At 39.9% G+C, this 15,005-nt stretch overlaps 1 protein-coding gene across 3 annotated transcripts in view; it reads right to left on the bottom strand.

The window, feature by feature from the left end:
* Nucleotides 1–15,005, bottom strand: part of PCCA (propionyl-CoA carboxylase subunit alpha) — a 469,473-nt gene that overhangs the window by 141,364 nt on the left and 313,104 nt on the right. For all 3 annotated transcript variants that reach the window (XM_074989641.1, XM_074989649.1, XM_074989656.1), the window contains one exon: nucleotides 6,417–6,519. In XM_074989641.1, the coding sequence (XP_074845742.1) occupies nucleotides 6,417–6,519 (103 nt within the window). The remainder of the gene's footprint in view (nucleotides 1–6,416; nucleotides 6,520–15,005) is intronic.

Below are 15,005 nucleotides of genomic sequence, written 5' to 3'. Positions count from 1 at the left end.
TGGCAACTGTCAAAGGCTCATGAAAAGACACGGGGGGGGGGGGGAGGGGGCACATAACTCATCACTCAACCCTAAAAACTGTTCCAGCGCCACGGCACTATGCTGGTGCACAGAGGCTATGTCTAGATTTCAGCCATTTGTTGACAGATGTCTTCTGACAAAACTTCTGTCGACAGATTGTGGCAAAACTGCCAAGCGGATCGCAATAGCAATCCCCTCTGTCAACAGAGAGTGGCTGGACTGTCCAGCTGCTCTTTGACAAAACAAACAACTGGAAGCAAAGCACGCACGGCTGCCTGATGTCCTGTGAGCCCTGTCTGTCAACAGGTGGCCCCCCAGAATGTCCAGGCTGTCTTTCTATTGACAGATCTCTGTCAACAGAGGCATTATGCCTTTTGAGAAGTGGGATTAAGACTGTTGACAAAAGTGCTGCGTTCTGTTGACTTATTGTCGACAGAATGCCTTAGGAATCTGGATGATCCACGGATTTTGTCGACAAAACCTTCGAAGTGTAGGCAAAGCCAGAAGGTTTGAAAAATGGTTGTTGATATCATGATGATAGAATAATTTCGTGAAAGATAAAAAATACACAACTGATAAGAAAACTGAGGGCTGGAGCATGAAGACTTTTATCTTTCAAGGACTGAAATGGGATAAGCATAGGTTCTTCTGGCAATCAGTACAAAAGGATAATCAAAAAAGCGAAGAAAACAAAATCGAGTTAAGTCAGTGAGTTTATATTGTACAAGACAACAGATCTCATTAAGGTAGACAAGATTTTAAACAAAACAACTAGGTGTAAAATTTCTGAATAGTTAAGGTACGTGTAGATAAACTGACACAGGGATACCACCTGATCTAGAAAGCTCAAATAAACATACTTTGCACAAATTAAAGCAAAAAAGCAGTCAAGTAGGACTTTAAAGACTAACAAAACAATCCATTAGGTGAGCTTTCGTGGGACAGACCCACTTCTTCAGACCATAGCCATACCAGAACAGACTCAATATTTAAAGGCATAGAGAACCAAAAATAGTAATTAAGGTGGACAAATCAGAAAAAAATTATCAAGGTGAGCAAATCAGAGAGTAGAGGGGCAGAAGAGGTGGGGGGAGTCAAGAATTAGATTAAGCCAAGTATGCAAACGAGCCCCTATAATGACCCAGAAAATTCCCATCCCGGTTCAAACTACATGTTAATGTGTCAAATTTGAATATAAGAGAGTTCAGCAGCCTCTCTTTCAAGAGTGTTATGAAAATTCCTATTCAATAAGACACAAACTTTTAAGTCATTAACAAAATGGCCCACTCCATTAAAATGCTGGCTGACTGGTTTGTGGATCAGGAGTGTTTTTATGTATGTTCTGTGCCCATTAATTCTTTGTCTAAGAGAGCTTGAAGTCTGTCCAATATACAAAGCATCCAGGAATTGTTAGCACATGAAAGCATATATGATGTTAGCTGAGGAACATGAAAACGTACCCGTGATTCTGTGAATAACCTGGTTAAGTCCAGTGATGGTATCTCCAGAATAGATATGTGGACAAAGCTGGCAGCGGGCTTTGTTGCAAGGAAAAGTTCCAGGACTGGTGTTCCTGCAGTATAGACTGTGGTTGTGGGTAAGAATCCTCATAAGGTTGGGAGGTTGTCTGTAGGAGAGAACAGGCCTGTCACCTAGGGCCTTCTGGAGTGTGACATCCTGATTAAGGATAGGGTGTAGGTCTTTAAAAATTTGTTACAGTGGTTTGAGTTGGGGGCAGTACCTACTGACAGACATAAAAACACTCCTGATCCACAAACCAGTCACTCAGCATTTTAATGGAGTGGGCCATTGTGTTAATTACTTAAAAGTTTGCGTCTTACTGAAGAGGAATTTTCATAGCACTCTTGAAAGAGAGGCTGCTGAACTCTCTTTTATATTCAAATTTGACACATTAACAGGTGGTTTGAACCCTTGTTTTCTGGGTCATTATAGGGGGTCGTCTGTATACTTGGCTTAACCTAATTCTTGACTCCCCCACTCTTCTGCCCCTCTACTCTCTGGTTTGCTCACCTTGATAATTTTTTTTTCTGATTTGTCCACCTTGATTACTATTTTTGGTTCTCTGTGCCTTAAATATTGAGTCTGCTCTGGTATGGCTATGGTCTGAAGAAGTGGGTCTGCCCCACGGAAGCTCACCTAATGGATCGTTTTGTTAGTCTTTAAAGTGCTATTTGACTGCTTTTTTGTTTTGATAGTATATAGACTAGTGCGGCTTTCTCTCTGTTACTATTTGCACAAATTGTTTTAATATTGGAGTAGCTGAGGGACAATGGGGAATGGAGAGTTTAATTTATTTGTAACATGCCTTGGGCTGTTTATTTTCCAAACCTTATTGTAGGCACAAGAAATAGAAAATATTCTTTACATCTATGGTATTTTAGAGACCTGAAGTGATCGCTGTAAACTGGGCCCTTTGGCAGATATATTTTGGGAAGATATGCCACTGCAGTCTGATCTAAAAACTGAGAGAGTCTGACATGGTGGGAGCTCTGAGTATGCTGGACAGATGAGTTTAAAAATATCAACAGGTTACAAAAATATGAATAAATATTGTTGCTTGACACTCCACAATATTCTTTATTACTTTCACAATAACAGTAAGAGAAGAAAACTATAAAGAGAACCCAGGAAACCAAACAGAGCTGGGAAGATGATCCCCTCACTGACCACAGAATTATCCAACTGTACAACAGATTCAGATACCTCTGTTACAACCTATGAAGGCACAAAATCAGCATCCCTGGTCACATCAGCACAACAGGGAAGAGTATATCTAAAAGTTCAACATATGGCTTGTATTTGCTTCTTCACATTCTAGGTGAAAAGTTTGACTGGAAAGTCAGTGCAGTTGGGCTTTGCATTATCCATAGAATACTACACCCACTTCTCAAAAAAACAGGACTTCTCTGCCACTTCTTCAATTTTTATTGTTTGAAGTTTTAAGAGGTTTTTTTTTTTTCTCATCATGATTTTTAAAACAATGTTCAAAAGATTTTGATTTGATCATTTTTATTATGTTGTACAGTGGCCAAGAACACCCATGACGTAGGTGAGGGTAAGAAGAAATTTGAAAGTTATAAACACAGAATGATGTTGGTCTTTAATTATCCAATAATCTGCTTTTACCATGGTCTTGGTGTTGAATAATGGTTATCTTTCGCTTTGCAGTCCCCAAAGGTTGGGTTTTGTTTTTTAATATATTCGGACCCAGTAAAGTTTAGGTCAGATACAGCCTTTGATCACTTGGGAGATTCACCTCTCTCATCCATTTCCAGTTAGGTTGGTTAAAATATAAAGAAATACAGCATCTTATCCAAAGTAGGTAGCAAGTTATTGGTCATCCTAGAACGACAACCCAGCAGGCTACTGGCTGACCCATTAGACCGCACAGGGTCCAGTTACTCCTCCCTTTCCCCCTCATGTATTTTGTTTTATTACATACTGACCTGTGACACTGTGTGGAGATGCCCAGTAGGGCTCCTGTCTGCAGTCTACAGCCTGAGGGAAAAGCATAAACCTGCTGCCTGGAATACTGGGACAAGGGTAGGAACCTCTGCGGCCATCTTGTTCTGCCAAGCTGGAACTCCAGAGATTGTTTTCCTGTTGTCCTGCCCTCCAGCTTCTCTCTCTCAGGTGAAATGGCATGAAATGATAATAAATTCTTCACAGTCAGTCACAGAGAGGTAGCCATGTTAGTCTGTATCTTCACAAAACAAAAAAGCAGTCTGGTAGTACTTTAAAGACTTTCATCCTAATTTTATAGGTGAAGAACTTTCGTGGGACAGACCCACTTCTTCAGATCTGGAAAATTCTGAGCATTTTCTAGATCTGAAGTAGTGGGTCTGTGCCACAGAAGCTCATCACCTAACAAATTATTTTATTAGTATTTAAAGTGCTATAGGACTGCTCTTTTGTTTTCTTAAAGTTACAGTTTAAGTACTGCAAAAAGTTTCCCTTTTAGCTACTCATTCTTGCCTACACCATATTCTTTACCCTTTGATTATGATGGTGGTGCTGTCTTTAGAATAGCATGTAGAACCAAAGAGGCCATGACAAATTGGACCTAAATTCTGCATTAGGGTTCCCTGGGAATTTTGGAGCAGCTTCACTTAAATTAATATATTGATGGTTTTATCTTCTTTTTCATAGCTAATTCAATCAGTACCACTCCTCCTGTGTTATTTATTTTGATATTAAATTCCATTTATTTTAGGCTGTCACAACATTTTCACTTTTTGATATGTTGCTGTTTTTGGCACTGAAGAAGCTGGAGGCTCTGACAGCTGGCTAGTGGACAGATGGGGCTTTTCACAGCTGGGAAGGCAAGGGGGATCATTTTAATTGTAGGATATGCACATGTGCTTTTTTCCTGATAAAATAACAATACTGGCATTTAAAATGTACTCTTCATTTTTGTATGTTTGAGCCGAACAGGACAATTCACACCTTTCAGATATGCCAGGCTCTATGCAGACTCTAGAATGAATGTACCCCTTTTGTGTTTTCAAGACCATCTTGATAACTATCATGGGCAGAAACTTAATTCTGGTTTTAAAGGCCTTTTCCATACAAACTTAACCAGTTTAACTGTCGCCTGAGGACAGTATGTTTTAAACTCGTGCAAGTTTTTACGCACACTATTTATTATTTTTACCCCAATGAAACTAACCTGAACACAAAACACACTTGCAACAAATTATCTAGGTTAAAGACACTGCTAGTTATTTAGGAAAAAGGGGTGTGAAGGAAACTTTAGGACTGTGCTGTCCATCATGCTAGCCAGTAGCCAGGAGTGTCTATTTGACCAGTTGAGTGTGGCTAGCGGGCTTAAACAATAAATACATTTTCCACATAATGTGGCTACAGAAGTAGTTGGACACTACAGCCTTAGAACATGGAACATAATTTCACATCAAGGTGATTCCCATAGCTACGGAACAATGAAAACCTCAGATTCTCAGGACTGTACTCTTTAAAGAGTTTGTGGAATTCTTCACAAAAGTGGAGAGTATTAACCAGACACTTGTCAGAATTTGAAACTACTTTCTTCCTCATAAAAATTCAGAGGCTAAAGAGCTGTACAGGCATAAAAAGAAACATTGACCACACTGCTCACCTGATCCTTTGTCCTTCCAGTGTACGATATCTATCCTCTCAGATCTGGGACTGAGCTGATCTCCCATCTTCAAAAGATTTCTCTCTTTATAACCACTCTCTCTTACTTCTCTGCTCCCTTATTATTTGTCAATGTATTTCTTATTGGACAGGGAACAGAAACAGGGGAGGCAGAAGGCCGTAGAAGTTTTGGCAGGTGGAGTTAGCCACATCCCTGCCTCATTTATGAAAGGAAGAAAAAAAAAATCTAACTATTAAATACACCTGAGTTCATAAAAATTTGAATGGCTACCTAAAATCTGACTAATTTCAAGTGAAAATCATTACAGGTTTGCTTTTTTTTTTTTTTTTAAATAAAGAGAGCTTTTAAACAAAGCAAAAGTGAAAACTTGAAAGAGTTGCCTTTGTAACAGGAGATACTTGTTTACCTCAGGATCTTCTGAGAAGGCATATCATTTTGAAGTTCTTTGGAAAATACCAGCCTTAAAACTTTAACTGACCAAGTAAATTTTGTGTCCATTTTTAAAATGCTCTGGTTAGCTCTCAAATTAGCACTATAAACTTACAAAAATATTTTCCTCCACAAACTTCACTTCCCAACCCCCCAAGTTTACCCACTACTGACTTAGCTTGATTTCATTTTGTCATCAATAATTATCGTTCCACCATAATATAATCAATGCTTTATGCCTTTTACTGTCAATAGCACAAAATGGAAAAAAAAACTGTTTAGTAAGTTTTGTAAAAGTCAACTCATGCATATTTGTGCAGCTGAAGCAAAGAGTTTACAGACAAAAATGAAGGGTCAGCATACAGAGCAATTAGACACAACTTGCACCCTGAGATTAACAGTCATCTCTTCCAATACAACTTTTTTCTGATTAGTCTGATTTGTGCCAGTATCTTAAATTACAACTTCATTTCTTACTCTCAAATATCCCTTGTGGCAAAGCATAAAAGCTCACTTCTATGTAAGGATTAGACAACAACTATGTTAATTAGAAAACATATATAAGAAGAACGTAGAATTCAAAAATATTCCATCGACTTTAGAACATAGCTACATCCCTGTTTGGGAAATGTACCATTTTTAGCATATGGAAGATGATATTCTAATTTACAATAAGACCTCCTGCAGAAGATGAAACAAATGTGTAACTGCATTAGTTCACTGAACAGATGAGAGATCTGTACCACAATCAAGAATAATATATACGGAGTCAATGCCTCACATTTCTTAAAAAACAAGCAAAACTTACGGAGAATGTTGACCCGTTGTTTGAAACTGTAGCAGAGAAAGTTCCATCTCCTAGTTGTACTGACAGCTCCCAGTGCCTCAGCTCCACTTTAGCAAGAGAAATTCTAAAGCAAGGAATGGAAAAAGAATATTTTAACAGCATTTCAGCTTTTCCCCATTTTTAATCACGTGAACTTTTTTTTTTCCTAAGGGCTACTGTCACAGTCAATGTTTGGAAAAACTAGCAGATACAACTTCGTGTCCTTTATGGCACATAAAGAGAAAACTTTTTAAAGAAGCCTTTTGAGATATTTTCTGCTTTGCCGTGACACCTTGTGTAGGAAGTGCACTGATGAAGTTTAAGGAGAATCCCAAAATGCAGACATCATTGCTGTGGGGATATTGCAAACAGAATGAAAATTAATGAGCAGTCCTATGATACCTTAGGGATTAACAAGTTTATTAGGTTATGACCTTTCATGAGTAAAACCCACTTCCTCAGATGAAAAAAATTAATAAATGGAAGAAATATTTAAAGAGTGAAAAACAGATGAGGAGATGATTTGAGGGAAGAAGGGGAGTGGCACTTGGGTGCATGGGGAGCGGGATGGGTAAGACTACCTGGAACTTCAAGAGCAAACCCGGTTCACCATCCCCTACACATCATAATTACTCACAACAAATCTAAGTTAAAGGCCAGTTAGATACAAAAGCACAGAAATCCAGCCAAACAAATATGCATGCACTATTTTTAATAATACACACACTTTAATTACCGACAGATCTCAGGAGATACAATAAACTGAAGGCTTTGCATGCCGGAACTTGAGTTCAGCATTCTATATACTTCCTACAGGAGGTTATGACCTCACACAATTAAGACAATCCAGGGAACTGTAGCTTCTGTGCTACATCAAATTGGTGACAAACATACAGAAGGGAACCAGAACCTGAAATTCAAGTCTTGTCAGGCTTAAAAAAAATAGAAAATATTTGCAGCTGTATAGTTTTAAACTATATTTGAAATTTGTATTTCTAATACATACATTGTGTATCAGTTGTTACCTTCATCTTGCCTTCTCTACTGTCTGTTATATTAACGTGTGTCTTAATTTTAAGTGGAATTTTTTTTTGAGAGATTATCTCTATATGTCATGGTACGGACAAGTGCAATGGGCTTTCAATATTGTTGGGGATTCTAGGAACAAATTTAGCAACAAGAAAGAAATAGTAATCCAGGTTGGTCAAGAATCTGAATTTCACTGAGTTGATGTTTTTAGGTTCCAATTGGTCTCACATGCTGCCTCTTCTGCATTGCAAGAGCACCTTGTAAAAATACACTATAGTGTCCAGATTTAACTCTTTTTAAAATTGAATCCTAGTGTGATGCTTATGAAATGTTTGGTGACTACTAGATACCTGAAGCATTATATCCATCATATATTATGCTAATTGTAGAATCACAGACTCATACAATCGTAAGGCCAGAAGTTCTGGAAGTCCAAGTGCAGCCTCCTGAACTGAGGCAGGAGAAAAAAAAAAAAACCTAGACTATCAATCATAGCTATTTGCAGTGTATCAACACCTCCCTTGAAAATGTATTCCAGAGCTTAATTATAGCTATACGGCGGTCTCCGTTATAAGTCACCTTATTATAAGTTATTTCACATATGTTATCAATTAATTAAGGAAACTAAACTCATTATACATTGCACAGATCCACACAAGTCGTTTTCAAGGGACCACAATCCTTTGCATCATCCTCCCTACTGTTTGTAAGTTTTGAAATGAACAAATTGCAAGTGCACATACTTTGTCTTAATATATTTGTGTAATCCTTTAACCATGACTGGGAAATCAAGTGTTAGTGCAAAGTTAAGTACTATTTTCAAGAGGCAACATGTTAGTGAGAGTCCCACCATGAAAATAGAGGTGATAAAGTGCATCAGAAATGGTGAACAGGCTGCCAATGCTGCTCACCATCTTGGCCTACCTCCAACAAAGGTTCATTGCCAAGAATGCTGATGATATAATGTAAAAGGCTAAGCATACAACACAGCATTCGTCTGTAAAGACTGCTCAGCAAAGCAACAAGGTGATGGAAATGATGGAGACAATGTTGGCTACCTGGTTGGATGATCTGCATATGCAGAATACGTTGATAAGTCTCAGTGCCATTCAGGCAGTGAGGTTATTCCAATTCCTGAAAGATAAAGAAAAGCAGAAGATGAGAGGTACTTCTAAAGAAGCTTTTAATGCTAGCTGTGGCTGGTTTCACAGTTTCTAATCAAGCTATGGGATCAAGAACTTTAGAGTGTCAGGTGAAGCAGCGAGTTCCAACACAGAGCCAACTGAAGTGTACAAGGCAAAGTTGAGAGATCTCATTCAAGAAGGAGGATATGATACGCAACTCTTTAATGTGGATGAGATGGGACTTCATTGGAAATGAATGCCAAAATAAGCCTACTTTTCTCTTAATGAAAAAAGTGTGCCAGGCTTCAAAAGACTGCTGGATGCTCTTACTCGGTGACAATGCCAAGGGAGACAATAAATTAAACCACTGGTCGTTTGTCACAGCGAGAACCCTTGCACCATGAAAATTTACATCAGGTCACATCCCCCCATCACATGGAAGTCTCAGTGAAACGCTTGGATAACAAAACAAACATTCCATGACTGGTTCATGGATTATTCTGTTCTGGAAATGAAAAAATATTGCAAAGAACAAAATCTAACATTCAAAATTCTTCTTCTTGTAGACAATGCTGCTGCACATGACTAAGACTACGAATCATTATGCCCCAACATTAAGGTTGAGTTTTTACCACCACACGCTACGCCACTGATCCAGCAAATGGATCAAGGTGTGATTGCTAACTTTAAAGCCTATGTCTACACAGGACATTCAGGAGACTCATCAAGGATACAGATGGCGAAGGAAAACCAACCGTGCAGGAATTTTATAAAACTTTGAACATAATGGATGGAGCAATGCACATTGGCACAGCATGGGATAAAATAAGTGTTCGATGCATGAACAGTATGTGGAAAAAAATCTCTCCTGAAGCAGTGAATGACTTTGTTGGTGTTGATGAGACTACAGTTTGAAAGGAGTTGATGATGCTAGCAAAGACAGTGTTTGAAAACGTTGACAGAGGATTTGACTGAATTGCTTGCTTCTTATTCAGAACCTCTAAGTAATGAAAATATGGAAGAGCTAAATAAGCAAGCATTTGAAGAGAAAAGCCAGGATGAAGATGAAGAAGAAACAGCAAAGAAGGAAAATAAAGGACTTACAGTGAAGTCTCTTCACCATATTTTTAACCTTGCTGATGAAATAATCGACACAATGAAGACTCATGATCATCCAACTGATCGCTCTTCCAAGTTTGTACATCTCCTAAATGACAGTTTGTTATGCTATCAAGAGATTTTGGATGCAAAAATTTGTGGTGGCAAGCAGACAACACCAGAGTCTTTCTTTAGGAAAGCAAAGAAATCTGAACCAGTCATGGAAGAAGCTGGACTGTCAGACCTTCAAGACATGGAAGAAGTGGGACCAACAGTTGTTGCACAGCCTTTAGGCACCGAGCAGGAAGAAGAAATTGACACTGTGGATGAGAGAGAGATGGTGGTGGATGATTCCCCTGTCCCATCTCCCTTCTACTCCACCTAACCCTCACCAAGCAGGAGGTATTCTTTCAGTATTGCTACTTCCACCATCAAGCACAACAAATCCATTTACAAGGCAAGAACAACATACTTGTTTTATCTACTTCTATTCATTTTTATGGGATATATGTACATTATATGTATTTACAAGTGTGTGAACTGTATGTGTTGGGAACACATCTCAAGCTAATTACATTATTCCTCATGGGCATTAATCCCCTTAATAAGTTGTTTCGCTAGAAGTTGCGTGATTTAGGAATGTAACCTGGACTTATAATGGGGACCCTCTGTAGTTACAAGCATTTTCTAATACCTAACATAAATCTTTCTTTCTGACAATTAAGCCGGTTTCTTCTTGTTCTACCTTCAAGAGACATAGAGAACAGATCACCATCCTCTGTAACAGCACTTAACATATTTGAAGACTTATATTACCACTCAGTCTTTTTTTCTCAAGACTACTACACATGATCTTCTTTTTAACCTTTAACTGGTTATAAATGTCCCACTCTTAATTTGAGTTGCCCCATGTGTTGTATTTCACCAGTTCTTGCTCACCATACACTTAGGTCCCTGTCATCACCTCTTGAGAGGCTTCAGCTTCTCCTGAGACAGCTTAGTTTACTCAGTCAGGTCAGTTCCTGGACCCTCACCTTCAATTCAGCCTGTCAACCCATCATTTTTTGTGGCTTACTATCTGTTTCAGTGTCCTGACTGTTTTCTTGGAGGCAACATTGTATGGGACTGCCACCTCTTTGGTACCCCAAATCTTTCGGCCCCCAATTCCTTCTCTGCACTTTCCCCTTTATAGCAGGACTTGTTTCCTCTACTGTTTGCAGCTGTGTGTTCCTACCTCAGAGTTGTAGATGTGTGAGTTTGTTATGAAGCTGCTTGCTTGTGAACAGGACTCTCCTCACCCGATCTACATTTAGTAAGGGGTTTATACATCATATTACAGCACCATACATGCAAAAACTCATCCGCTTCCCTGTATTTACATGCTGTGAGAAGCCAAAGTGTACAAAGTTTTAAAAAAGAAAAATTAAAAGCATCTTAGTTTTATTCCAAAAGGCACAGTCTTGATAAACAATCTGTATATCTTTCTTTTTCCAAATTTTTGAGTTTTATTCTTGTATAATAATATAGATAATACTGGAATTCATTTTACACAGGTGCCTGTTTTTCCTCATCCTCCTATCAAATACACATGCTCTTCATTATGCATGCATAGAAGTTTGTGGAATTTCCACCATTGAAGATATTTAACTGCAGGTTAGACAATCATCTGTCAGGGATGATCTCAAGGGTGCTAGGTTCTCTCATGAGTGCAGGGGACTGAACTTGATCTCTCAAGGTTCTTCCAAGTTCTATTATTCTACAATTCAACTACATGGAACACACCAAGGTAGTATACAGGTTGCATACTTCTTTCATTTCAGGTGGCCACATTACGCAAAAATCACTAGTCACCTCTGAAAATCTTGAATTTGGACTCAAAGGCATACATGCTCAAGTATGACACACTCAAAAATTCCCAGCTGATCTTATCTAGAGGTGCTGTCTATACTGCCAACACTTGTAAATAACACTGTGGCTGTGTCTAGACTACCCCCTAACTTCGAAGGGGGCATGGTAATTAGGGTATTGGGAGATTACTAATGAAGTGCTGCGGTGCAAAAGCAGCATTTCATTAGGCTAAATATCCCCTGCTACAACTTTGAAGTGTGAAACATTGAAGTGGTAGCTTGCATGTAGCTGTGGGTCAGCTGCAGGTACTTCAAAGTGCCCACGCTACTTCTAAATCCCTTTACTCTTCCTCCACTTCCAATTTGGTTTTGGGAAGAAGGGGCTTTCAAAATCCAGGGGGCCCTTTTGAAAGGCCCCTGTCTACACCAGCAGTGCGCATTTCAAAAGCGGCACTTTCAAAAACATGCACAGCCATCATTATGCTAATGAGGCACTGTGTATTCATGGCAGCACCTCATTAACATCCGCCAAAGTGGCTCATTAGCATCCCCCTTTCAAAGGCGGGGGGGGCTAGTGTAGCCACTGCCCTAGTGAAATGGTTTTCCCTAACACCCAACCTAGGCCTCTCCCACTGCAATTTGAGACCATTACTCCTTGTTTTGCCATCCACCACCACTAAGAACAGCCCCTCTCCAAACTCTGTAGAACCCCCTTCCAGGAAGCTGAAGACTGCTATCAAATCACCCCCTCACACTTCTCTTCTGCAAGCTAAATAAGTCCAAATCCCTCAGCCTCTCCTCGTAGGTCATGTGCTCCAGCCCACTAGTCATTCTCATTGCCCACCACTGGACCCTCTTCAGTGCATCCACATCCTTTCTATACTTGGGAACAGGAGATGGCAGAACTGGATGCAATACCCATATGTGGCTTCACCAGTACCAAATAAATGAGAATAACAACTTCTCTAGAACTGCTGGAAATGCTCCTCCTAACACACCCTTATATGCCATTAGCCTCCTCGGCTACAAGGGCACACCACTGACTCACATTCAGCCTCTTATCCACTATAATCCCCAGGTCCTTTTTTGCTGTGTTGCTATTTAGCCAGTCAATCCCCAGCCTGTAACAATGCTTGGGATTCTTCCATCCATGCAAAGTCCTGTCCTTGTTTAATCTCATTAGATTAACTGCCATGAGCTCAGTCATATGGCTCCTTCTTTCTATCACACTGGTGGACAGCAGGATGAATGCAAAGCTATGTCTTATTGCTAGCTGTAATTCTCTTGTTTCCTGAAACTGCAATATGCTTGTACAAAGAAAGGTGCTTTAACTTTTCCAGCTCTGTTAACTGAGCATTCATGGGTTTGTAATAGTTGGTTGCAGCTGTGCTGAATGAGATGGATTTGGAAGTTAGCTCCTGAGAATCCTAAATCTGTTTAGATTAATTTCCCTTTAAATGAGACTTTGAGAGATAGAGTGTCCTTCAGCAGGATGCAGTTTGTTCATAATCCTATGGTTACTAAGTCTAACCTAAGGACAGCTTCCCAGACTTAGAAGGGGAACCAAAGTTGCTAAACTGCCTTGATATGTGATTCTTCCCCCCACCCACGGTCCAAGAAAAAGTTTCTGTGATGATATTTAGGAGGTCAGGCTGCACTGGAAAATAATAATTCTTCTTGCCACTGGACAAGGCTCTCTGTCCTGTGTGGATACTCCTCAGAGTCCTGAGATCTAGAGCTCTGAAAATTAAGGTATCTGGCCATTTGTTCCTCTGAAAAATTCTCACTTCTGGAGGAACAGGAAGGTGGATTTCTTCTCAACAGCAAATATGTTTTATATCTTCTGAGTGGGCAGGGTACTTCAAGTTAACAGCAACTGGACTCCAATCTAGAATCTATCCCACCAGGAAAATTTCCTGAATTGACCCATGTGGCGTGGCTGAACTGCTGAGGCTTAGAGTCAGAAGAAATCCTGTTGTCACTGGGAAACAAGCCTGAACGCAAAGGACATATGACAACTGAGGTGCAGATGAATGAACTGGCCAATGCTGAACATCCAAGATCCAAGGAGCAATGGTGACTAATCCTGATCAGCTATGCAGAAACTGTGGCAAAGACTGCATCAAAACATTCCTAGCCCAAATAAAGGATGGGAACTTGCATTTGTTAAGAAGAAGATGATTGGTGAGCGGGGTGGTTGAAATGTAAGACATAGTACCTGGAAAGCAGATAGCAGGAAAAGAATCAAATATGCATTTATTATGTGCCTCCCTAATTTGGCACCCTGACATTGCTAACATCTACTTGCATGAGCATTATAAGTGAAGAACATTCCAAAGCCAGTACACAAGCATTTCCATTCTTGAGGGTCATTTTAAGAGAGTTTTATATCAACTTTTGTATTTTGGGTCAAAATCTGATATATTTGTACCAGACTAAAAGCAAAGAACTCTCCCTATCTCCACATACTTTTACCATTATAAAATATGTGGGACTAGGGCTCAAAGTTTCACACAAGCTTTCTTTGAAGGGATCTCAAACAAATCTCACAATCCATGGTAAGGGCAAGGACAACAGGCAAAATATAAGAATCAGAGGTGTAGCCATGTTAGTTTGTATCCGCAAAAACAATGAGAAGCCCTGTAGTGCCTTATAGGCTAACAGATATTTTGGAGCATAAGCTTTTGTGGGCAAAGACCCACTTCATCATCTGATAAAAGCTTATGCTCCAAAATATCTGCTATTCAATGAGGCGAAAAATAATGGTTGGTTTTGGGTGCTGGTGGAAAAAATGGAGTAGATGCGGGTGGCTCCATGGACTATTGCATGTTGTTCTCCCTTAATATGAGTATTATGTGGGCATGCAAAGGAGGCGAGAAATGAGAAACTGCAGTAGAAGGACCAGAGCGAGGGAGATGCAGAGGAAATTCTAACAGGAAGAGGGTATAGGGCAGAGGTGAGCATGGTCCACAGCAATGTGCCCTTCAGCAACACAGGTATTCGAAAGGTACAGTAATTCTAAGCCTCTGGATCTGGAATCCCCTTCTGAGGGAAGTGTTAAGAAAAACAGTAGGCAGGTACATGTTAGGAGTAAGAACTCTTAAGTATTAGAGTCACTTCTATGAATATTTCTTGTCAAAATATCAAAAAATATGGAAGAGAAAATGATCAGTAATTTGTATTATTTACTTCCTGTATACAGTAAACCCTCAAAATGTGCTATTTTGAGTTACGTGTAACTTGCATTAACACGAGTTAAGTGCATCTCAAAAACCTGCTCCCCCCGGCCCTGGCTCAACACCCTGCCCCCAGCATCAAGCAGCCTTGGCTCAACCCCACTTACCACCTGTGCAAGGCTCTGGCGCACCGCCCAGCTCCAGCTCACGCACGGCTCCAGCTCAACCCCCACGGCCCCAGTTCAAACCCTGTGCTGTCTCACCACCCGCAGGCTGCGCCAGCTCACTACCCGTCAA

Source organism: Carettochelys insculpta, chromosome 1 (genome assembly GCF_033958435.1).
Source record: "Carettochelys insculpta isolate YL-2023 chromosome 1, ASM3395843v1, whole genome shotgun sequence".
NCBI lineage: Eukaryota > Metazoa > Chordata > Testudines > Carettochelyidae > Carettochelys > Carettochelys insculpta.
This window is presented reverse-complemented; position numbering and strand designations above follow the sequence as displayed.